This window comes from Mus caroli, chromosome 5, assembly GCF_900094665.2.
Source record: "Mus caroli chromosome 5, CAROLI_EIJ_v1.1, whole genome shotgun sequence".
NCBI lineage: Eukaryota > Metazoa > Chordata > Mammalia > Rodentia > Muridae > Mus > Mus caroli.
The window spans coordinates 104262694-104286724 of NC_034574.1; the positions used below are offsets into that span (position 1 = coordinate 104262694).

At 45.8% G+C, this 24031-nt stretch overlaps 1 protein-coding gene across 3 annotated transcripts in view; it reads left to right on the top strand.

Moving 5' to 3' along the window:
• The first annotated feature begins 2546 nt into the window (after window positions 1-2546).
• Pitpnb (phosphatidylinositol transfer protein beta) overlaps window positions 2547-24031 on the top strand; it is a 52678-nt gene continuing 31193 nt past the window's right edge. For 2 of the 3 annotated variants that reach the window (XM_021163485.2, XM_021163484.2), the window contains exons 1-7: window positions 2547-2626; window positions 7247-7277; window positions 9971-10116; window positions 18530-18621; window positions 19167-19174; window positions 19851-19925; window positions 21614-21697. In XM_021163485.2, coding sequence (XP_021019144.1) covers window positions 2607-2626; window positions 7247-7277; window positions 9971-10116; window positions 18530-18621; window positions 19167-19174; window positions 19851-19925; window positions 21614-21697 — 456 coding nt within the window. In that variant the 5' untranslated portion in view covers window positions 2547-2606. The remainder of the gene's footprint in view (window positions 2627-7246; window positions 7278-9970; window positions 10117-18529; window positions 18622-19166; window positions 19175-19850; window positions 19926-21613; window positions 21698-24031) is intronic. The other variant, XM_021163486.2, reaches the window with a different exon arrangement.

Below are 24031 nucleotides of genomic sequence, written 5' to 3' on the forward strand. Positions count from 1 at the left end.
TCAACATGGCTGCCTTAACAATCCTGGAACAATTCCAGTGACACTTGACATCCCAAGGTAGATGGAAAAAAATCTTACCCACACCCCTAGATGAAGATCTATGGGCAACTAACAGCTGCACTCCAGACAGAGGCAAACAGAGAATTCCCTAGGAAGAGAGCTCTGACTGGTTATCTAATACTGAGTGCTTAGCCCTAAAAACTTATACATGCAGGCAACACTGAATTGACTCACAAGCTGCATGTATGTACATATGTATGTATTATGATGTATACGTATGTGGTTGGTTTTTCTAGACACGGTTTCTGTGTAGACTAGGCTGGTCTTGAACTCAAGAGATCAGCGTGCCTCTACTTTCCAAGTGCTGGGATTAAAGGTGTGCACCACCATGCCCAGCCAAAAAAATGCTTTGTGTTTATATGCTCATTCATTTAGATGTAATAATAGTGATAAAAGGCCTTGAGTTTGGGAGAGAATGTGGTCAGACATGGGAGTGTAGGAGAGGGAAGGGAGAAATGAAGGTATTATTATATATCAATTTTAAGAACTATATGAAGTTCTCAAGGTATTAAAAAAGTTATGTGTATGATTTTCTGGAAGTGGAGTTACAGGTGAATTCCTCGTCTTCTGGAAGAGTAGTCATCTCTTCAACCTCTCTTTGGCTTTCCTTTTTAATTTACTGTTGCTGATCCCTGATAGTTTTTATATGGTTCTTATTCAAAAACCATCTATTACCATGTGATATGTATAGGTGATATGTATGTATAGGTGCTTCAGTAATTTTGGCTTTTTTGTGGTGTTTAAGACTGAACTCAAGCCGGGCGGTGGTGGCACACGCCTTTAATCCTAGCACTTGGGAGGCAGAGGCAGGCGAATTTCTGAGTTCGAGGCCAGCCTGGTCTACAAAGTGAGTTCCAGGACAGTCAGGGCTACACAGAGAAACCCTGTCTCAAAAAAAAAAAAATCAAAAAGACTGAACTCACTGCTAGGACATTAGGCAAGTACTCTATAAACTGAGCTACATTTCCAGTCCCTTCCTACTTTTTATTCCCTAAACAGTCACCTATTTTTGGTTATATAAATCAAGTCTCTACAAGATTCTTTATTCCAGGTTTCTTGAAGTCAACCAGCCAGGATTCCGGTCCAGGTCTTCATCTTCAAAGTCCAACCCAGTTTCCCAAATCGGGACAACTGACTTATACTCTGATATCTAACAAAATATCTAACACTTGGGACTGGGGTTAGAGAGATGGCTCAGCAGTTAAGAGCACTGGTGGTTCTTCTAGAGGATCTGGGTTCAATTCCCAGCACCCACGTAGCAGCTCACAACTGTTTGAAACTCCAGTTCCAGGGGATCTGACCTCACCCAGGTATACATGCAGGTAAAACACCAATGTACATAAAATGTAAATAAATAAATCACTAGAGAGAGAGGGGGGAAGAATATGCTTGAGACTATTTCTAGTTTTCATGAAAGTATTTTCAAGATCATTCGAAGAGGGGAAAAAATATGGTTTGACACAAAGTATAGAGAAATCAAATTTACCTAAAATGCCCGTTGACACAAAGTTATGCCTATAATCTCTGCAGTTATCCAGCTCCCTAGGAATCCCACTAAAACGTCCTTGGATCCCAAGTTACTAAGTTCATCGACCGAGGAAGCAGAGGGCAGTCCAAAAGCAGTACTTAGTGACTGTTTCAAAATTGTTTTATCAAAGTTGTTAGGTCAACTAGTGCTTAAAGCCCGTGTTGGACGGGCTTCTGAGTGGTCTTAGTAAAATTTAACTTTCATTCTTCCTGTAATGAGCTCTTTGCCCCGAAAGCACATAGTGATAAAACCAATGCCTTAGACACGTAGAATTCGTCTAGAATTAGTCTACCCAACTGGGTCTGGGTCTGTCTCATGCAAAAATTGCTTTTGTTGAGGATTCAATGTTTGGACAGGGGCTCAGCTGTTAAGAACACTGGGGGTTCTTGCAGAGGACCCAGGTTTGGTTCCCAGCACCCACATGCCATTTCACAACTGTCTGCATCTCCAGTTCCACGTGAACCTCAGTATGCATCAGACACACACAGGGAGCAGACACAATACAGGCAAACCAGATGTACCCTTAAAAAAAGGTAGTTAGGGCAAGGGGCGAACACATCAGGATTTTAACATCGATCTGGGTTTCTAGAACACGCTCCTGCTAAACCTGAGGGCATCCTCGGCTCCCACAACTGTGCGAGCTCAACGTCGTTTAGGGTCCCGACTGGAGAACTCACAGGAAACCGCAGGCTGCACAGCGCCCTGAGAGACTGAGGATGGCAGGAGGACGCCGCGCGTGCTGCCCCAGCGCTCGCCGAGAGTACGCAGGCGCGCTCCAAGGCTCACCAGCGCGCCAAGGGGCCACGCAGCCGCAGTGGAGGCCTCGTGCTCCGTGAGCGGGGCGTGGACTGGGCGGAGTCAGCTCCCCCAGGCGCGCTGACGCAATGGCGGGCGGCGGAAGGGCGCGGACGCGCAGGCGCTCCCGGGGCTCGGACGATCGGGAGGCGGGGCTACGCATGCGTGTTGCGAGGCCCGGCGGTGGCGGCTGGCGGCGGCGGCTGTGAGGGGTTCCCGGAAGATGGTGCTGATTAAGGAATTGTGAGTGGGTCGGTGGGCTCGAATGAGGTTCCGGAACGCGGGCTGGGGAGGATCGGTGGGCTCGGCGAGGAGGGCGCTCCCGGGTCGCAGTTGGCTCCTTCCTGGTGCCCCCAAGGCCCTGTGCGGCGCCGCCGCCCTCCGCAGTCAGCGCCAGGGTCGGCGGTGCGGCCGGGGCTCCCGGGGGAGCCGGGGATGCCGAGCGAAGGGTCGCCCGCAAGTTCGAGCCCGACCCATCTCAGGCTCAGTGAAGCCGACTCTAGATCATGCCCCTGCGGTCGCTCTCAGACCCCTCACCTCTAAGATAGGGAGACACCGGCCCCACCTGCTTCACTGGGTTCGGTGCGGGGTTAAACACATGGTGCTTAACACGGCAAATGAAGACTTTTCCCAGGTGCGTTGGACTGGTCCTGTCATTTTGTTGGGAAGTTGTGGCTTCCCCCTCTGCTTAGAGCCACGGACATCACAGAAAACCGTGGTGGCGGGGAATGTTCAGCTGTCATACCTGAGCCGGTGTCCCTTGTGCAATTTCAAGTGTGACCCATTTTGTTGTTGCTGTTCTTCCTCGGCCCTAATTTCATTTCAGATTCTTAAAAAAAAAAAAAAAAAAAAAAAAAAAAAAAAAGAAGACGTTAAGTTAGCTATCTAGATTCCTTGCCTGTATTAACGTCAACCTTGTAAAAGTCACTAACAAGGTTTCTCTACTTAACACTGCTTAACAGATTCTATCTTCTGCTCATATGTAATTTTTTTTCCCTTGCCCATTCCAGCATTACAAGACCCCTTGTTGTTCCTCTGTCGCTCTGTATGTTGGCTTTCCTTCTCTTTCTGCTGACTCGAATGCTTTTTCCTCAAATCAGTAGCTCACCTTCCAGGTCTTGGGAAGTGTGTATTGTTTGTCTTTCTGACTGTTCTCCCTACATTGCGCACGATACTTACTCTGATACCTCCATTTTTTTGGATCAGTCTTTAGTACAAAGCACATCTTCAGCCAGCATTTGGTGTTTTTAAAGATTTGCCAGTTTATATGTGTGTTTAAGTGTTTGCCTTCGTGTGTGCGTATGTGCTGCGTTCATACAGTGCTCTTGGAGGTAGTAGTAAGAAGGCATTAGGCATTGGATCCCCTGGAACTAGAGCAAGAAGTGAGCCACCGTCCATGTGCTGGAAACTGAACCCAGAGAGCAGCAAGTCCTCTTAGCCGCAGAGCCATTTCTCAAGCCCTTCAGCAAACACTTGTTAAATGAATTGGTGACGATTCTTTTTTACTTTTAGGAAAAAACTTTAAATTACATTTGTATGGAGAGGGGTGTACAGGGTGGTACCACAGAGTGCTTTTGGAGGTCAGGGGACAGCTTTTGAGTCAGTTCTCTACTCCCATTAGGGTCCTGCCTTTGGCTGCTGGGCCATCTCTGGCCTGAAGAATTACTACTTTTTTTTTTTTTTTTTTAGTGACAGGGAGTCTGAAAACAGGCATACTTTCGCATTCTGCATACAGCAAAGATTTACACTTAAAACATAATCATACTACTGAACTTTGAGTTTATGAAAACTTTCTTCCAAGTAATTTTAACAATGTATCTTGTAAACATCACCTAACATTACTCTAGCGGCAGATATTAAAACAGGAGAATATGCGGTAGACAGGAACTGACTTGTGCCAGGCCACCTAGGAAGAGAGATGCTGGACTGACTGCACATGAGGCATCTAGTGGCTTTTAGTTTATTAGTTACTTCCTGTCTTCAGAATGTGAGTTAACTCTTGAGTTAACCCTCTCTGACAGTGTGTCTGTACCTCAGTACAGATGTCCCTGGAGGTCAGAGGATCCAGTTGGAGCTGGTGCTAGAGAATGAGCTGAGGCTCTTTCTGCGAGAGCAGTACCTCTTAGCCCTCTTTCCAGTCTTGTGTTTTGCATACCTTTAAGAAGGAAGGTAGCAAATGCTAATGTGTATCTATCATCTAATTGTTTTCATCAGAGTCTCTCTTAGTTGTTTTTTTTTTCTCCTCCTAGATTTAAGATAAAGACAGTTTACTGTCTACGTCGTGTGAGTACTCAGTGCTGTAAATGAAGTGACCCCTGCTGTCAGCTCCATCCAAACAGTGAATAGATGGTTCCTGTGTGGGGAAGTAAAATACTGTGGCAGATGTTGGATGTCTTAGAACATTTTTTTTTCCCGAGACAGGGTTTCTCTGTGCAGTCCTGGCTGTCCTAGAACTCACTGTAGACCAGGCTGGCCTCAAACTCAGAAATCCGCCTGCCTCTGCCTCCCAAGTGCTGGGATTACAGGCGTGCGCCACCACTGCCCGACTTTTTTTTTTTTTTTTGGTAAGAATTAAGGAGTTAAAAAAATAGCTTTCAGGGCCAAGTGTGGTGACACATGCCTTTAATACCAGCCCTGAGAGAGGCAGGGCTTTCGTGAGTCCCAGGGTGGCCAGGGCTACTTAATAAGACCCCGCCTCAAACAAAACAGAAGAGGAAATGGCTCTGAGGGTGGGCTCATCCCTTCTGTTACAGAGCCTTGGACGACATCGTTAGTGTAAGAGTCCTGGTTTTAAAGCATTTGTTGGTGGTTCTATTTGGGGAAAAAAAACCCACTGAGGATTTTCAGAGTAGTTTGTGGATTTGATTTGTCCTTTTAAATGCCGTAGCCACTTTCGTTTATGAAAGAGTGTTCTGAAAGTGTTGTCAAACAAAAATAGGCTTCTGTTACCAAGTGTTAAAATTACCCATCTCTGGTTGTTTGGTTGTTGTGAAACTTTGTGACAACCCCCTTTCCTCCATCCCTTCCTCTACAGTCCTACATCTTGGTTCAGTTCTTTGGTAACTCTTGGAGTGCTCCCTAGAAGACCTCCTTCCCAGCTACCTACAGATGATCTGTGGCTGGGGATCAGCCACAGCTGTGTCACTCTTGGGACATCCTCCGGCGTGTCTGTTGCTTCATTAATGAACTTTATTCTTTCCATTTTTCATGACAGGGTTTCTCTGGTTCTTCTGGGATTTACTCTGTAGACCAGGCTAGCCTCAAATTCAGAAGAGAGTCAGTCAGCTTCTGCCTCCTGAGTGCTAGGATTAAAGGTGTGGGCCACCATCTTCTGGCTGAACCTAGTGTTAGAGGCTCTGAAAAGTGGGATCCACCCTGGCTCCCTCTCACTGCAGTTCTCCAGTTTACACACTGTGTAGTGAGACGACGTTAGTGTGCACTGTAGGGGCAGCGGTGAGAGGTGGGATGTTTGTTTAGGGGAGGCAAGTTTGTTCTCCATGAGAAATAGAAGTTTGGAACTTTTCTGACCTGAGTGGTCCTGGTCTTTAGATCACTGTTACATGGGTGATTGTGACCTATAGTGGGGAGGGAGTAGCAGGAAACCTGTTTTATAGAAATCAGGGGTTTCCTTGTGAAAAATGATGCTCTGATGGAAACAGCGCAGCTGTAGACTCTGAGTCCTCATCTTGTGCTGTGTTGTTGTAAAGTGGATCTCAAAAGATAACCTTTGCTATCTATGTTCAGTAGCACATACTTGGACAGGATCAAGCTCAGATCTCCTTAAGCTGGCCCTTCCTTGGGAAAGAGTATGTTATTTATAATGTGCAGAGCCGTCCCTGAACAGCAGTCACTGCTTATTCCAAAGACACCTTTACTTTTGTCTCACAAAACCTGAATAATAAGGTTGTGGAGAGACTTGTGGAAAGATTCATTCATGAACTTCAAAGCATGTTTGTATTCTGAGAGAAGTATTGTCTTAGTCAGGGTTTGTATTCCTTCGCAAAACATCATGACCAAGAAGCAGGTTGGGGAGGAAAGGGTTAATTCAGCTTACACTTCCACATTGCTGTTCATCACCAAAGGAAGTCAGGACCGGAACTCTCATAGGGCAGGAGCTGATTCAGCAGAGTTGTGCTGCTTCCCGGCTTGCTTCCCCTGGCTTGCTCAGCCTGCTTTCTTAGAACCCAGGACCACCAGCCCAGGGATGGCACCACTCATAATGGGTTGGGCCCTCCCCACTTGATCACTAATTGAGAAAATGCCTTACAGCTCTATCTCATGGAGGCATTTCCTCAAGGGAGGCTCCTTGCTCTGTGATAACTCCAGCTGTGTCAAAGTGACACACAAAACCAGCCAGTACAAGTATCAAAAATAAAATATGCACAGGGTTAGAGAGTTCAGTGGCTAAGAATACTCCTGACTGCTCGCTTAGAAGACCCATGTTTGGTGCTTCCGACCTCCTGCCCTACTGGCCAGAGACCCCATGCTCACACACATAAAAATAAATCTTTAAAATGCACAGCACACATGGCAAATGAAACTGTACTAAAGACCTCATGGGTGTGTTCTGACCAGAGAGTCTGCAGATGATGAACTCGTTCATGCTTGCTTACCCTGCACAAGAACCAAGCTCCTGAATCCTGGGTCCTGTGAGAGTGAAGCCAGTAGCCCTCCAAGTTCAACAATGGCAGTCTTACAGTTGAGAACCTGAAGGTCCTAGACTCATAAACACCCCCTCCCATGAATGGCTTTTCTTGTCCACTGTGTCACTAGAGTTAAAGTAACATTGAGTCTAGAGATCTTGTTTTAAAGCCTTATCAATATGTAATGTATATATATATATATATATTTGTTCTCTTTCAGCCGTGTGGTTTTGCCGTGTTCTGTTCAAGAGGTAAGTATTTTTGCTTCTTCCAATTTTGTTGGTGTGATTTACTGATATGTTAATCTATGGGGTTTTGTAATGTGTGTCTGCTTTGGTCTTCTCTTTTGGTGCAGTCCTGGGGTCTGGACCGAGGGCCTCAAAAACATTAGGTAAACAGTCTACCAAAGAGCTGCAGCCTTCATTTTCTTTTTTATTCCAGCTTATGTGACAAAATGAATTATGTGTGACAGATTATTACAAACAAATTTCTGCTATATTGTCTCATTTGGAAGAGTCTGTAGAAAATAGTTTTAACAAGTATAGAAATTCTTTCAACATTGTCCCATGAAAATGAGATTCCAGCCTCAATGTAAGTACTTAGTAGGTGAGAGGGCTCGATGCTGAGAGAAGAGCTGATCTCCTTGACTGATGGACATTTGTCTTTCCATGGAACTTGCTTTTCTGTTAGCATAGCTCACCTCACCTGTGCAGTGTGAGTTAAGCCTTGAGTTTTTCTGGCGGTAACTCTGCTGGCCAGCCTCACCACCCTGAAGACCTGTTTCCCTTTAACAGGTTAAACAGTGTTAAACATGCCCAGCGCACCCATTTGTGCTAGTGTGATGTGACCTCATGACCTTGCACAGCCGGCCTAGTGGCTACATACAGCATAGTTACTCCTCTGCACTGAAAAGGTGTTCCAGATGTGATCTTACCATTGGCTAACAGCATGATTATGGCCTTGAACCCACACCCTGCTGCTACACCTGTCAGCCAACACGGAGGGCAAATCAGAGAGGCTGGGAAATCAGGCAGCAGGGCCCCTCTGAACTTGAGCATTCAAGTTCCTCAGCTAACAGTGAATAAATTGGAGAATTGGAAGTCAGACAAGACAAACTGATAAGACGTGACAGATGACAGGCGGGAGAAAGCAGAGCTGAGGAAGAGCAGCAGCTCTTCTCTGCGACCCCAGAGCTGCCTGCTGTCACCAGGGCACATAGCACTGGCTGCACCCGGCCCTGCTCTTTATTTGCACAATTGATTATTTGAACCCGGAGGTGGAGCTTGGTGTTTATTTTTGCAGGTGTTTTGGGTTTGGGGGTGGGGAATAGCTGATTGAAACAACTTGTTGAAATCTAGAGTCTGGATATCATAATCTCAGATCTTTTCAGCTTTTGTTATGTTCAGATTTAACAAGTGTGCCCCTGAGTGTGAATTACTCCTTTTTGGTTTTTCGAGACGGTTTCCCTATGAAGCCCTGGCTGGCCTGGAACTCACTCTGTAGACCAGGCTTGCCTTGAAGAGATCTGCCTGCCTCTGCCTCCCGATTGCTGGAATTTAAAGGCAGGCACTACCACTGCTCAGCACTGAGTTATTTTTTCAAATAACCCAAAATTTCAAAATTTGTCCTCTGTTTTAAAGACATTTTAATCCTGTTTTGAAATCTGACAGGTTGAAAAGTAGGTTTTGAAGAATTTCAAGAATTGTAGCATTATACTAACCCGAATAGCATGCCAGAAACGGAGAGAACAGCCTCCCCTGCAATCCGTAGTTTTTGTTTGTTTGTTTGTTTGTTTGTTTTTTCGAGACAGGGTTTCTCCGTATAGCCCTTGCTGTCCTGGAACTCACTTTGTAGACCAGGCTGGCCTTGAACTCAGAAATCTGCCTGCCTCTGCCTCCCAAGTGCTGGGATTAAAGGTGTGCGCCATCACCACCTGCAGTCTGTAGTTTTAAATAGATAACTTTGGAGCACTTAAGAAATGTGTTTAGTTCTAGCCTTTCAATTTCAGACCCTTCCAAATTGAGTAATGCAGTGTGGAGGGGAGAGGAAGAAAGAGAGGGGGAGGGAGACAGAGAAGAGGGAGACTATTAAGTTAGCTAGCATGATAACATTGCATCCCAAGAGCTTTTTAGATGGAATATTTTCTGGAATTATGACAATCCTTTTATTCTCTCGATTATAATTATAGCTTTGAATTGTGAGTTCTTAGAGATAAAATTTTGTTCCTTTTCTTTGAAAATAAGATTATAAAGAAGAAAAAGCTGCTTCAGGTTGCCCTAGTCAAAGTTGAAGAGATTGGCACTAGTCCCATGGTTGGTCCCTAGAACAGGAAAGAGCCGTAAGAGCCTCAGTTTGTTGTGACAGTGGCACAATTCAGTACTGTGAACTCACGGGAACTGCCCCACCACTGAGAGTTCACTGTGAAATAGGAATGACTGAGCACTAACACTTAGTGCTGATACTTACATACTTATATTCCCAGAAAGTTTGTGTTTATTGGGGAATTTTATTGAAAAGTTCTGATCTTGGATACCCAGTACTGTGTCCTTTGAGCTGTGCTAAAAGCTCTTGAGGTTTTAGCTCTTCCTTGTCCTTCATTACTGAGAGCGGAGAGCTAGCTGGCTGCCCAGCCTTAAGGTTGCACTAAGATGTAAGAGAAATAAAAATGTTGCACAGAGTACACATTCATCGTTCAGAAGTTGAACTAAGTGCTGATATCTTCCTTACATGTTATTATACAAATAAGATATTGGTGACTGTGTGTTTCGTTTGTGAAACTGGGAATCCTGTGACACCCATCACTGTCACTTGGGCTCTGTTTGCATTTAGAACATGTGCTGAATGGTTTGTGTGGAGTTTCTTTATCATCTTTATTGTGGTTTTATCATAGGAAAGTTCTGCAGCTCTTATTGACTTAGTAAAACTCTGCTCTTTGGAATTTCAGTATCAGGTTGGACAGCTTTACTCTGTTGCAGAAGCGAGTAAGAATGAAACTGGTGGTGGAGAAGGAATCGAAGTCCTGAAGAATGAACCTTACGAAAACGATGGCGAGAAGGGACAGTACACACACAAAATCTACCACCTGAAGAGGCAAGTGGGCTCCACCGAGGCCTACAGTGTCTGTCTGTCTAGCAGCCTCCTTGTCAGTAGGCCCCGTGAACTGTGCTGTTCCGTAACCACGTGTTACACTTTACTTTGTTGTGGGCCCCCTTGTTTTTATCCTAAGTTATGAAAGTGATACATCTGCCCGTAACAGAGATTCAAACACTAGGGAATACTGTAAGATTAACTCTTCATCCTCCATCTGGAGATTGGTGGTTAGCACTCAGGTGCACTGGCTGCTCTTGCAGAGGACTCAGGTTTGGTTCCTAGCACCCACGTGGGACTCATTTACTCTCAGCGGGATCTAGCAGCACAGATACCAGGTACTTCTCACCTCCATGAGTACCGGGCATGCACACAGACACACTTGAAATGCTTTAAGGGTTATCCTTCCAAGTCCTAGCTCACCCATGTTTTGATTTGATATCTGTAGGAGCCTTTTATTTATTTATTTAAATGTCTCTGTGGGAGCCTCAGATTGTGCTCAGGATGAAGCACAATCTGAGGCTCTGAGATAGGGCTCGTATTGATCCGGAGCTCACCAGGTACACCAGAGTGATGGGCACTGGGATTGTGGGGTCAGGTCACTGAGCCTAGCACTTAGATGTGGTTTTGGGGATTGAACGAAAGGGTCTCATGTTTACAAGACAAGAACTTTATCAATTGAGGAAACCCCCAGCCCTTTTCTCTGTGCGTGTGCGTGTATGTTTACCTATGGTTAAGACAAGTAAAATTCCCTTATGTGGCATAGTTATTTAACTGTTCTCTATAGGATAGGGGATGAAGATCATTCACATTTTAGGTATGAATTTATATTTTTAGTATGTTTTTGTAGCTGTAGAACTCTTTGGCTTCTCCTAGATGCTGTACTTCTTAGGACAGAGGGCCTCTGGAAAACCCCAGCCATTCAAATCATCCTCCAAAGTTCTGCACTATTCATTTTCCTTATTTTTCTGTTTGAATTTTTGCTAATCTCACAGGCAGAAAGTCTGTGCTTCCGTTTGTGTTTGGTGGTGTGGCTGGATGCAGCTGCTGCTAGCTGCTGGTGGGGAGGTCTGTGGCTGGTGGTCTGCACACACCGTTCTTTATTTTTCCTTCTGTTTTGTTCCTTTGTGTGCTCCTCTTAAGCCTGACAGCCTTATCTCTCATTTCCTTTAGATATTTTTCAATAGGAAATGCATACTGGAGACTAGAGATGATGGCTCTGAGTGCATTTTGCCAACCACCTCTTTGTCTACTAAGCTTGGGAGAGCATCTCTGCTCTTCTTGTTTGTGTATATACACACACTTGTGTGTGCGCACAGCCACAAGCACAGGCACACGCACACACAGCTCTTATTCATGTTCCTGCAGTGTAGATGAGGTTAGGTGATTAACTTTATCATCATTTTCTTTTTTAAGGCCATGTTTCCATTTATGTGTATGTGTGTGTTGTATGTCACAAGTGTGAAGTTGCCTGTGGAGACCAGAAGAGGGTTGTAGGCTGCACTGATCTGTCCTAAATGTGTGCTGGAAACTGAACTCTGTCTGACAAGTGCTCTCAACCACTGAGCTGTTTTTGCAACCTCTGTTTTCACTAAAAATTTTGATTTTCCCACTTCTTGAATTCTACAAACAGCTAGAAGTTCCTTATTGAAAGCAGTGGGCTTTTTCTGGGAGTGCTAAAATAAGCCAAAGGGTTTGACGTAGGAAATTATTCTGTATTGGTCTGTGGTGTCCTTTATAGATTAGTATTCCAAATGTGAAAACATTAGCTTGTTTCATTGCTGTGACAAAACGGCATGACCAAAACCACCTTGGTGAGGAAAGAGTTGGCTTGGCTTATAAGTCACAGCATGAAGCAAGCCAAAGCATGAGCCTGGAGGTGAGAAACAAGGCAGAGACCGTGGAGGAGAACCACTGACCAGCCTGCTCCCATGCTTGCTCAGCCAGCTTTCCTTATCACCCAAGACCACCTGCCCCAGGGGGTGGGGCGGAAGTGGGGGGGAGGGAGGGCTGTGCTCTCTTCCTTCTCAATCTTTAATCAAGCTGATATCCTTACAAACTTGCCTGCAGGCAATCTGGTAGAGGGCTTTTCTCAAAAGTTCTTTCCAGCTGACTAGCTTGTATATAGTTGGCAGAAAACTAACCTTAAAAATTGTGTAATGTCTCTTTTAAAAAAATGTGTAACATCCTTTATTTAACCTAAAGGTTCAGGTATTAGAAAAACAGCATCTTATTATATCGCAAAGGTCTATTACTGGGTCATTAGGTATTCATAATGTGTTCCATGTTTTTAAAACCTAATCAGATAAGAAGCCTCGAAAGTCATTAAAGTGTTAGAAATGTTGACCACTTCCTGCTGAGATCTAGGTGATTTCATTTTTATGAGAAAGAAGAGTATTAAATGCCATATTTGAAACATCTGATTTAGGTAACCCTCCAGCCATTAATGATGACTCTTAGTTGAAGAGAGCTGCAAGTGACACCATTGATTAACAACTTATTTGGACATGGGGTTAGGACATTCAGGCTCTCTGTAGGCTTCACAGCACCTTTTCTGTGTGCCATCCTGAGACATAGGTTATGAGTTTCACACAGGAAGACAGAGATACCCCTTGCTGTGGTCAGTAAATCACAGAGACTTGGTCACTCTGACTTTTAGTTTTTCTTGGTCAGAGTATGAAGTCCCAGGCCTAAGGAACCCAGTGATGAGGTCCCCTAAGGAGAAGCAGAAGGTGACAAAGGGGGTGGTGAAGGCTCCTTGACTCTTGTGCCCATTCTTACCAGGCCCTTCAACCCCTGTCCAAAGATGGTAGCTATGAACAGAAGTTCAGGAGGTTGGGGGGGGGGAGGAGAATGGGGAGAGGGCAGCAGTGTGTGAGACAGGCTCTCAGAGTCATTAGTGTCACACTGACTACTGATCAGCCATGGAATACCTAACCTACATAGAGACACAGATCACTTAGCAGCAGCTGAGGCCATCAGAGTCCACTTCCTCAGAGCACTGTCCCTGGAGCATCTCAGCTCTGTAGCTAAGGAAGCTGAACCTGCAAGGGTAGCATTGAATGATTTAATTAAGCCAAGTCATGTGCCCTGTCCCCACTTAACATCAGTAGAATTGGAACTTTGGCTAAGACTACTAACACCTTATTTTGCCAAATTTATGAAATTGTGGGTTTCACTTGACCCAGAGTAACCAAAGTCCAGACCCCTGCTTTACTGCTTTTAGGGTGTATGAAGATCATCTCCTTGTGTTTTGTGTATGAAGAGCGCCTCCTTGTGGTTTTGTGTATAAAAAGTGACTCCTTGTGGTTTTGAGGTGCTTGTCGCTGATAATTAAGGGTGTTGGAATTTCCTTAAGAATTTTATGGACTTTGCGTATTATTGGAAAAATATTGTTCAAATCTTCTGTTTCATTTTTTGTTTTGCTTTGTTTGTTTGCTTTGGTCAGCCTCTCCATGTAGCTCAGGCTCACTTGTGAGTCTCCTTCCTTAGCCTCCTTGAGTGTGGGAACTGTAACCTCTACTGCCTTTTCTCAACTTTCTCTACTGTGCAGAACTTCTGTGTGTTAGGACCCTGTCAGAGGTGATTTGCGGAACCACTCTCATTCTGTAGGCTAAATTTTTATTTTTTAAACAGTGCCCTTTGAAGTTGGAAAAGTTTGTTGTTTTATGAAGTTCCAATTCACTGGTTTGTGCTTATTCCAAGTCACTGGTACACTCCACCCTTCACCCTTCAGTCTGTCCATTTGGAACTGATTTTGCCACCATCTGCCCACGCAGAGTCAGAGTGACCTTAAAACCTGACCCAGGTTGTGGTGGTGTTCTTAGAGCTTTCAGCTGCTTCCACATGACAGAGAATGAACCTCACAGGCCAGCCTGTAGGCAGGCAAGCAGTCTGCCTAGTCTGCCTGCCCACCGCTGACAGCCAGCCCTGTCTTGTCCTACTCTTCCTGAAGTTAGCCGTGAGGGAGCTGTGCCCAGCGAGGCTCTGGCCTCACTGACCTGCGCTCACTCTCCTCTGTAGCACCGTCCACCCTCGCCCTGTGCTGAGACAGGTCTTGGTTTCAGTCTCCTGTTTTGCTTCCTTTCCTGGAAGAGCGAGCTGTGTTGGGATTGTCCCCATTCATTTTTTCCATGCCCCCAGCAAGGCAGTTGTAGTCATTGAGCCATGCCAGTCTGTTTTATTCTTCCTCTTCTGTGACAGTTGCCTTCCCCAGGCTGGAGAGGCTGCTCAGTGGTTAAGAGCATATGCGGCTCTTGCATAGGACCTGGGTTCAGTTCCCAGCACCCGTGTCAAGGAGCTCGCAATGCATGAAACCTCAACTCCAGCTTCAGAATGCTTCAGGCTTTCTGAAGGCACCCGCATCCACATGTCTGAGGACAAAAATCTTACCATTTTTGTTTTTCAGTTGCCCTGGCTGGGAACAAATGGGTAATAACCATCATGCCATTATGATTAGATCTTTTTTTTATATATTTTAATATTTTTTTATTACGTATTTTCCTCAATTACATTTCCAATGCTATCCCAAAAGTCCCCCATACCCNCCCCCCCCCCACTCCCCTACCCACCCATTCCCATTTTTTTGGCCCTGGCGTTCCCCTGTACTGGGGCATATAAAGTTTGCGTGTCCAATGGGCCTCTTTCCAGTGATGGCCGACTAGGCCATCTTCTGATACATATGCAGCTAGAGTCAAGAGCTCCGGGGTACTGGTTAGTTCATATTGTTGTTCCACCTATAGGGCTGCAGATCCCTTTAGCTCCTTGGGTACTTTCTCTAGCTCCTCCAATGATTAGATCTTAATATGACCTCCTTTCAATGTAGTAGAATAAAAACTCTGCAGTTGACTTTGACCCCTAGGTTGAATATTCTGAAAGCGAGAGACGGGGCATGCCTTCTGAAAGAAGCTTCATGCTTTAGAGTTCCCTGCTATGGGAACCGTCTTGTGAACGCTTAGCAGAAGAGAGAGCAGGAAAGCCCCCTGTGTGCATGTTGAAGGCCTCACTTCATTTTGTAAGTCTGTTTACTATCATTTTTCTCAGGCTCCCTAACTTATAAAGCAATTTTCATTAGTCAAAGTGGCTTCTAAGAGATAGAGGAAAAATGATACCCATGCAGCCAATTGCCTTGTTACAAGTGTGGAAGAAGGTCCACTAATGAAGATTTCTCTTCCTAAAAGTTGGATTTGATTTATATTTTATTTACTCCATGTGCATATTTCTCCAGATTCAGTCAGTGCTACACACATGAAGACAGATTCCTCACGAAGGCTCTCATGCTAGGTGCGAAGGGATAGTAAGTTGGAGTACCTAGCTCAAAGATGGGAATTTTATTCACTTGAGGTTTTTAAAAAGGAAGTTAAGTGGTAGAATCAGCCTTGGAAATCTGATAGGCAACAGTTGAGATTAGGATAGAGAAATACAAAAGTGGGCCTGGGTGGGGTGGGTGACCCAGTGGGTCATAGCACTTGCTGAGCAAGAATGAGGATCTCAGTTAAAATCCCCAAACCCACATAAAGACTGAATGTGGCTGTGCACACCTGTAACCTCAGATGGGAGGATTACATGGGCTTGCTGGCATCCAGAACAGCTCTGGGTTTGGTGACAGTAAGGAGGTTGAGAGTCATGGGACAGGGCACTTAGCATCCTCTGGCCTTGAGTGTGCACACTGGGGCATCAGCAGGTCTGATACTGCTTATAGGTATTAGGTTGTTCCACTGTTTGGCCGTATAGGGTGAGCTCTGTCTGATATAATCTACAGTGGGTTTTGTTGTTTGCCATTCCCTGGGATGAAGCTGGAATCCTGTAGCTTATTCTAATTACACAAAATGGAAGGGCTGCTGGTTCTAGTTCTCAGCAGTGGGAGACTTGTGCTGGCTGTTCTTTGACTTTCTCTCTCTCTCTCTCTCTCTTTCTGTATATGAGTGTCTCCACGCACGCGCGCACATTGTGTAAGTGGGTGAGCTTGCACATGCAGGCAAGCTCATGTGTTCATGCATGAGTATGCAGTATTTGTGTAGGCCTCAAGGCAGCAGTGAGGTATGTACATGTGTGCCACGGGAGGTTAGAGACACAGCTTGTCAGGCTTGGTGACATGTGCCTTTACCCCTGCCACTCCTTGCCAGCCTCTACCCTGTTCCCAGAGGCAGGGACCTGGAGCTTTAGGTTATGCTGGCTGACCAGCAAGCCCCAGAGAGTCTCGGTTCTCTTCCTCTCCTGGGCTGGGATTACACGTTCTTTTCAGTTTTCCTGACTTGGTATTTCTGAAGTTGGTGTGAATCGTCCTACAATTTGAAAAGAATAAACACTCAGGGGGCTGGAGAGATGGTTCAGCAGTTAAGAGCACTAACTAGTCTTCCAGAGGTCCTGAGTTCAATTCCCAGTAACCACATGGGGGCTGACAACCATCTGTAATGAGATCCAGTGCCCTTTTCTGGCATGCAGGTGTATATGCAAGTAGAGCACATATTTACATAAAAATTAAATATTTTTTGTTTTAAAAGAGAGAAAGCACTCAGAATTGGCCATCGTTCATTGTCAGTTTTGAAGGACATGAAGGCACATGAAAATACTTTTAAATCTGTCCTACAATTGCCACTTGCTCTGCCACTCAAAATATCTTTTCCCCTGTGATGTAATTTGTCTGAAAGTGGAACTCCCAAGCTGTGTCCCCATGTCCTGTCCTCTGGGCCTGGCACTTGGGGTCCCTCCTCTTGGTGCTGCACAGCTTCCTGGCTGACGTGGGGCTCTTCCCCATCTGATTGTTTAGCCTCCTGACTGAGCTAAGGGCTAGCTTCTGCCAGCTGCTCACTCTTGCTACAGTCAGAAGTCCTTCCTGGCTCCCAAGTTTTCTTGACTTTGTTCTCCATTTTATTGAATACATGAGTTTGAAATTTGCTGAGATATAGAAAGATATATAAAGTGCTTAGAGTTGGGTGTAGGATGTGGCTTTGACTTATGTGATTTAGCATCTTAATTACTAGACAACTCAGATGGTGAAACAGACCTTGCCTTGTGGGGTTTCTGCCTTGTGCCCAGTGTTGGCAGGTTGGGAGTTGGATTTAGTCTGTGACAGTGTATACTGGAGCTGCCCCTTAAGTTATCTCTGTTCATAAACTGCACAGCTCACTTGCATTTCTATGTAAACTGCAAATGCCAGTTTTCCTGCTTGCCAGAGGCCAGAACTTTCTGGTTGAGAGTAGATGCAGTTGCCTTTGGGGTTGTTGTTAATGGATAGGAATTTATAAGCTTGTGGGCGTCAGTCATATATTTAGGCTTTTTCCTCTAATCACATTTGAGGTGGCTAGTGACAGCCATTTCTTGAACTTATAGAATTTTTTTCTTGTGGGATTGTCAAGGCAAGGATTCTCTCTGTAGCCCTGACTATCCAGGAACCCACTCTGTGGACAGGCTGGCCTTGAACTCAAAAAAGATCTACCTGTTTCCCAAGTGCTAGGATTAAAGGTGTGAGTCACCCTTACCCCCTCCCTTCCTCCCTCCCTCCCTTCTTCCTTTCTTTCTTTCTTTCTTCCCTTTTTCCTTCCTTCCTTCCTTCCTTCCTTCCTTCCTTCCTTCCTTCCTTCCTTCCTTCCTTCCTTCCAGATAGGGTCTGGCTATCCTGGAACTCTGTAAACCTGGCTAGCCTTGAACTCACAGATTCTGCCTCCCCAGTGCTGGGATTAAAGGTGTGCACAACCACACCCACCTCTTCCCCTCCCTCCCCACCCCATGAGACAGGGTTCACTCTGACCCCAGGCTCAGGAGATCTGCCTTTCCCGGCCTCCTGAGTGCTGACACGCCAGGCATGAGCCTCACCCTTGCTTTCCTATAGAATCTCCTGTGGGGTATGCTTTATCTTTTCTACTCTTTGGTGTAGTTCTTGAGGTCTGTTGTGTCCGATGAATTATGTGACTTGCTTAGACATAGCCCTGTATTCTTGGCTTCCTTCTGTTAGGTGAACCTTGGCTGTGTGAATGCCAGTGTTGTGGCAGTGTGCGGTGTGTGGACTTGGTAACTTTAAGGTGAAGACCAGCTTCACCTTAAAGGTCAGATTTGCCTGCTGACTTCACATGGGCAGTGATGTGCTGCACACACATGCTTGAGTTTCTCTGAGAATGTGGTGGTGAAGCTTAGTGTTTGCCTAGCATGTGTAAAGCCATCCTCAGTACCACCAAAACTTACACACACACACACACACACACACACACACACACACACACACAAATGCACAGTAACCCCTTACATAGCTAAACTTTCTTAATCAGTTTTTAAAATAATTTGCCACATGATTGCTTTTGGGATTGAAATGAACTGTTAGATCCATCTAGCTCATCAGGTTCGGAATGTGATGACATCTTTGATAGTAACAGAAACGATGGTGTAGTTGAAAAGGTATCTGGTGTCTTTCTCCTCACAGCAAAGTTCCGGCATTTGTGAGGATGATTGCTCCTGAGGGCTCCCTGGTGTTTCATGAGAAAGCCTGGAATGCCTACCCCTACTGCAGAACAAGTAAGCTGGTCCCCGAGGCATTGTACCCTGCTGCCCTTACCATAGGAGAGGGACACTGAGTGCCCAATTTAATAGGTTTAGACCAAACAAAGCCTTCTCTGGATGACAGCCAAGGAGCCCCAGAGTTTTCCTCCCTAGACCCGTGTATACCCCTAGGTTCACTCCCAGATGAAAGCCATATGGAGGTCCTGCTCACTGAAGGCTTTGGGGTGAACAAGTACCCAGCGGTGCTCAGGAGGGGCACTACAGATTTGCTTGCCAAGCAAGCTCATAAATGATGTCAGGCTCTTGTGATAGTCTCATTAGCATTATTTTAAATTAAGGTAAATTACTCTTCCTACGGTCTTTGTACTGCGTAACCTAAACTGAGGATCTCTTGGTGTCACTTGTATAGAGACCAATTTGAAGAAATAAGCTACTAAATGTTACATGTTTGGGATAGCTTAAGATCCTGGGATGGGCTGTCTTGACTCCTTCTAATTGAAGTTTTTCCTGTTTCGGTGCCGCCTCTTCTCTCCTCTCCTCTCCTCTCCTCTCCGCCGCAGTTGTAACGGTGAGTAGCATACATTCTTCTTTTAACTTTGCTTTTGCACTTTTATGATACCTGACTGCTGCTGGCCTTTTGCTTAAGCTCCCATGGCTTTATGGCCTCTCTCTCCCGTGTCCTCCCCGCCATTCCTGCCTCTGGTGTTTCTGGGCTCACAGGTTTGCTTTCTGGTTTTATTTTGCTTTGCTACTTATTCTGAATGCCAGAATTGCTCAGCAAACCTCATGGGTTTCTTTTTTCCCTGCCCCCGTACTGCATGACAAGTGGGAGTGTGTGAAATACATAAAAGCATCATGTGTTGTATCCAGCAAGTTTTTGAAAACCAGGACCTGGGGCTGGAGATTCAGCTAGACCATTAGGAGCTTGGGCTGCTCTTGTAGAGGACCCAGGCTTGGTTCCTAGAACCACAAGGTGGTTCACAACCATCTATAAATCAAGTTCCAGGGAATCTGATGCCCTCTTCTGACTTCCACAGGTACAGACACACATGTGCCCAAATACATGGATTTAAGCAAAACACTCATACACACACACACACACACACACACACTAAGTCTAAAATTGACATGGGGAGTGGGGGCTAACAGCTCTGGATTTGGAAACAGATCCACAGTGGGGTGCTGTGCTAGGCAGATTCCTAGCTAGATGTGAAGGGTGGGTCACATTCTTGTGTTTTCTGCAGAATGAATACATGAAAGATGACTTCTTCATCAAAATTGAAACATGGCACAAACCTGACTTGGGAACATTAGAAAATGTAAGTTTCCACTGTGCACTCAAGGCTGGAGCATGGCTGCTTCATGGACGGCTTGGTCATTGTGTACAAGGCCCTGGCACTACCATCACGATGGTCCCGACTCTGCACTTAGTGATGAAGACTGTGGAAAGGGGAGTAAATGGAGACAGCCCACTCTCCGCCCAGAGTTATGGTGGCCCTGGGTTAGACGAACACCCAGCCGTGTGGGCCTGGAGTGAGGCAAGCAAGCTAGAAACAGCCGGGCTTCCTCTGTCAGTCCCTGCCTCGATGCTGAGTGGAATCTCCTGAGATTGCTGTTTTTATCAGCAGCTCTCTTGTTCGGAGCAAGGAGAAGGCTGCAGTCCGTTCTTACCTGGTGGTTTTAGATTGTTTTCTGTGTGCTCACCAGAGCAGTTGTATTTAGCAGAATTGATCTCTCTGATGTTTACTGCCTCTTCACTTCAGGGCCAGGGTTCATGTCAGGGAAATGACCAGGGGGCAGGAATGAGGAGGTGCTTGGTTTACAAAGAGTATTGACAAACTCCTGACTACATTGTGATAAGGTGGCACACATTCAGACCTGAGCTTCAGAAACACCTGCCAAGACTCTGGAAAGTAGCCATGAAGGCTTCCTGAGGAGCTCGGGGATGTATGTGGCAAACCCTGGTGCCTTTACCACGTGGCCTCAAACATGTATCTGTAGACCTGGAGCACCGACATCTAGAAGCCATTGAAACGCATATGCTCAGGCGGCCTACAGTCTGCCCTCAGTACACACCCACACTGAGGGCTACTGCTCTCCTAGAGAAGTGTGAGTCGGGGAAGGGCTAAACTCTAGTCACAGCTGCTCTGCACTGTGCTGCTTCATCACTGACCACATTCACGGAGCTGAAGCTTTAGTCTGTGTACTTGGCAGCTGAGCCTACGTTTCATGGAAATTCTCTAAAGTATCGGTCTGAGTGAAGGGATGTGCAGTGGTTATGTCCTCTGTGACTTACCCTGCTGTTTTCCAGCTTTCAGATGGGCTCATCTATTGCTTTAAAACAGTTCACAGGGCTTGGGAAATTACTGAGTAAGAAGTATCAAGAAGTTAACACCAAAAATGAGCTGTAGAATAGGCAAATCCTTCTCTTTTGGAGTGTTGGGGGGTGGGGGTGGGGTGCTTCGAGACAGGGCTTCTCTGTAACCTTGGTTGTCCTGGAACTCACTCTGTAGACCAGGCTGGCTTTGAACTCAGATCTGATTGCCTCTGCTTCCCAAGTGCTGGGAGGGAGTACACACAGGTGCAGGTGCAGGAGGATGTCAAAGCTTTCCAAGTTCCCTTGCAGCTGGAGTTCTAGGCAGTTGTTGTCCCTAACCACTGAGCAGTCCTTCCCATCTCTAGTGTAGCTTCTGAAGTCAGGTTGTCATGTTAACCTTTGCCAGCATAGGATTTAAGGTTTATAAGCTCATATCATTTGCAATAAACAGGGAAGAGTTGTACATGGATGACCTATTAGTACTGTGAAAAATAGCCCTGACACAGGTTTCATGTCTATATACATCCACCCCTCACTAGGGAAGCTATGGGAAGAGTAAACGCTGTCCAGATGTCAAGACTGCCAACTGCACTTCCCGAAATAGTAATTTCATCCACAGTGGTAAGGGATGGATGTGGAATGCAGTGCTTTCCTGATGAAGAACACACTAAAGCTTTCTGTTTCTCACAGGTTCACGGTTTAGATCCCAACACTTGGAAAACTGTTGAAATTGTCCACATAGACATTGCAGATCGAAGTCAAGTTGAACCAGCAGTGAGTACTCCTTGATGTGTCCCTGTCACAGCTCAGCTCCTTTCTGTCCTCTGTGCGGTCTGCATTTCTGGGATGAAATGGTCCTGGAGCTCAGGTCTGCTCTCGGTTACAGCGACCCTGGAGGAAGAGCGTGGTTCTCTCCTGTGTTGTAGGTGGCCCTGTAAGAAAGGGGGGAATACCTTGCATCTGTTGCAGAGTGTTTGCTCAAGCAGTGTCTCTAAAAGTGTTCTGCTCTCTGCTTGGAGTCAACACAGATCCTCTGTACTTCCCACATATGAATAAGAACGTGAGCATCTTCTAGGCTTCCTGAGCTCAGTCAGGGCTAGCCTGTTAGAAAGGCTTGCTATGTTGTTTTTAACTAGCTAGCAAGCTCTATTGACTCTTGTTTTTTAAGCTTTTTAAATTTTTTGTGCGCATGTGTAAAGAGATGGCCGCAGCACACATGGAGGTCAGAGGACAACTTTCAGGAGTTGGTTCTCCTTCCGCCTTCATGTGGTTTGTTACAGGGTTAAACTTGGGTCATCAGGTTTGGGGGACAAGGGCGTTTGTCCACTGAGTCATCCTTCTGGCTCTGTTGTGATTTTTACTAAATGTAAACACCTGTACCTGACTCTTAGTACTGAGTTATTTCCCTCCTCCCTCAGGCGTGTGAAACACTCCCTATGCTAGGCTAAGATGCCCGTTTTTGTTTTGATTTGCAGAGGTCAGTAAACATTTATAGTGTGCAGGTCCTGTATTGATCAGCAGATGCTGCTGTGGACGTTTATAGACAGGGTGGCTGAGGAGTCTCCGCTCTGCTGGTGCCTCCCTGGTTTGCTTTGTTCACTGGGTATTCAGTGTCCCCTACCATTTCTGTCTTTAGGCACAGCCTCTGGGTTTGAACAGTGCTGTCAGCTAACAGAACAGAAATGACTCAAATACAGTGTCTGGTTTTAGTGTGGATTTAAAGGGAAATCTTCTAAAATAGGTCTTTGGACCCCACTCTTTTACGGCCCCATCAATGTATAGAAGTTTCAGCATTGGCCTGGGGAGACGGTATAGTGAGTGTTGTCCCAGGGACATCATACAGGGGTGACTTCTGGTTTCTGCACCCTCATAAATAAATGGATGATGGATAGATGTGTGGGCACGCACCGAGTACTGGGCATGAGCCTGGATTTCTTTTAAATCTTACCATGGTTTGAAGTTACTTCAGTTTCAAGGGTGTTTCTGTCTTTGAAATGATGTAGGGGGGGAGGCCATCTTAACCTGCTCAAGTGGGGACCATTCCAATAATGTCTGCTCCTTTTGTTAGGGTTGTCTTTAGCCATGGTTGACTGTGTGTAAAAGGACAGTGAGCTGAAGAGAAGTAACTATGATGAGACAGGCAGTCGGTCAGTAGGTTAGCTGGGCACCTAACATAGCTGGTCACAGACAAGGCAGACCAGTGTGGCACTCCAGGGCCAGGTGCTCGGGGAATGGCATTGACTCACTGGTACTTGAAGTAACGTGTTGTGCAAACAGAATAGAATGGTGGCATCAGCCAAGCCTGGGCTTTCGTACTGCCTCAGAGTACAGGATATGTGTGGCTTTGCTGGGAGCATGAAGAGGTTTTGTAGATAGTGTCTGAGGGCATGGCCAGAGTGGTCCTCTACCCCACTACCCTGCAGGTGAGAAGACCCTGCATCTGCAAAGGCTGCACCCGGTGGTTCTGTGGGGTGCTGCTTGGAGTGGATGGATAATGCAAAGAATGGACTGAACCTGGGCCTTGTGATTTGCTGGGGATGCTTGTGGCCTAGAAAACAGGTTTTAGGTTTTAGGCAAGGTCATGTGATCTCCCTGTGCCTGTTTTATCTTCTGTAAAAGGAGGCCAACCACCACACAGCACTAACTGCAGGCACCTTGTAGCGACCAGATTAGTCTGTGCAGGCCTGGCTGCCATTGCCAGCTACACTGTGTCACCAGACACTGTGAGTGCTCACCTCAGATGGCGTTGTTTTTAAGTGTGTGTGTGTGTGTGTGTTTCGTTCACAGAGATTTTATTTATGCTTGTGTGCATGTGCTCACACATGTGCCTAGGGAGGACGAAGACGGTGTCAGATCCTCTGGATCTCGACAGTTAGGAGCTGCTTGGTGTGGGAAACTCTGGTCTTCTGCAAGACAAGTCTTCCCAGCCCAGTTTCTGTGGTTTTGCTTTCCAGGGTTCATAACTCCTGTTTGCAAATTTACACTTCAGATACAGGTAGATGCAACTTAAAGGATACTGAATTTACCCTACCTTTTTTATTGTGATAAAATGCACACAGCATAAAGCTTAACATTTTTGGATCCTCTAAATATGTACAGGGCAGTGGC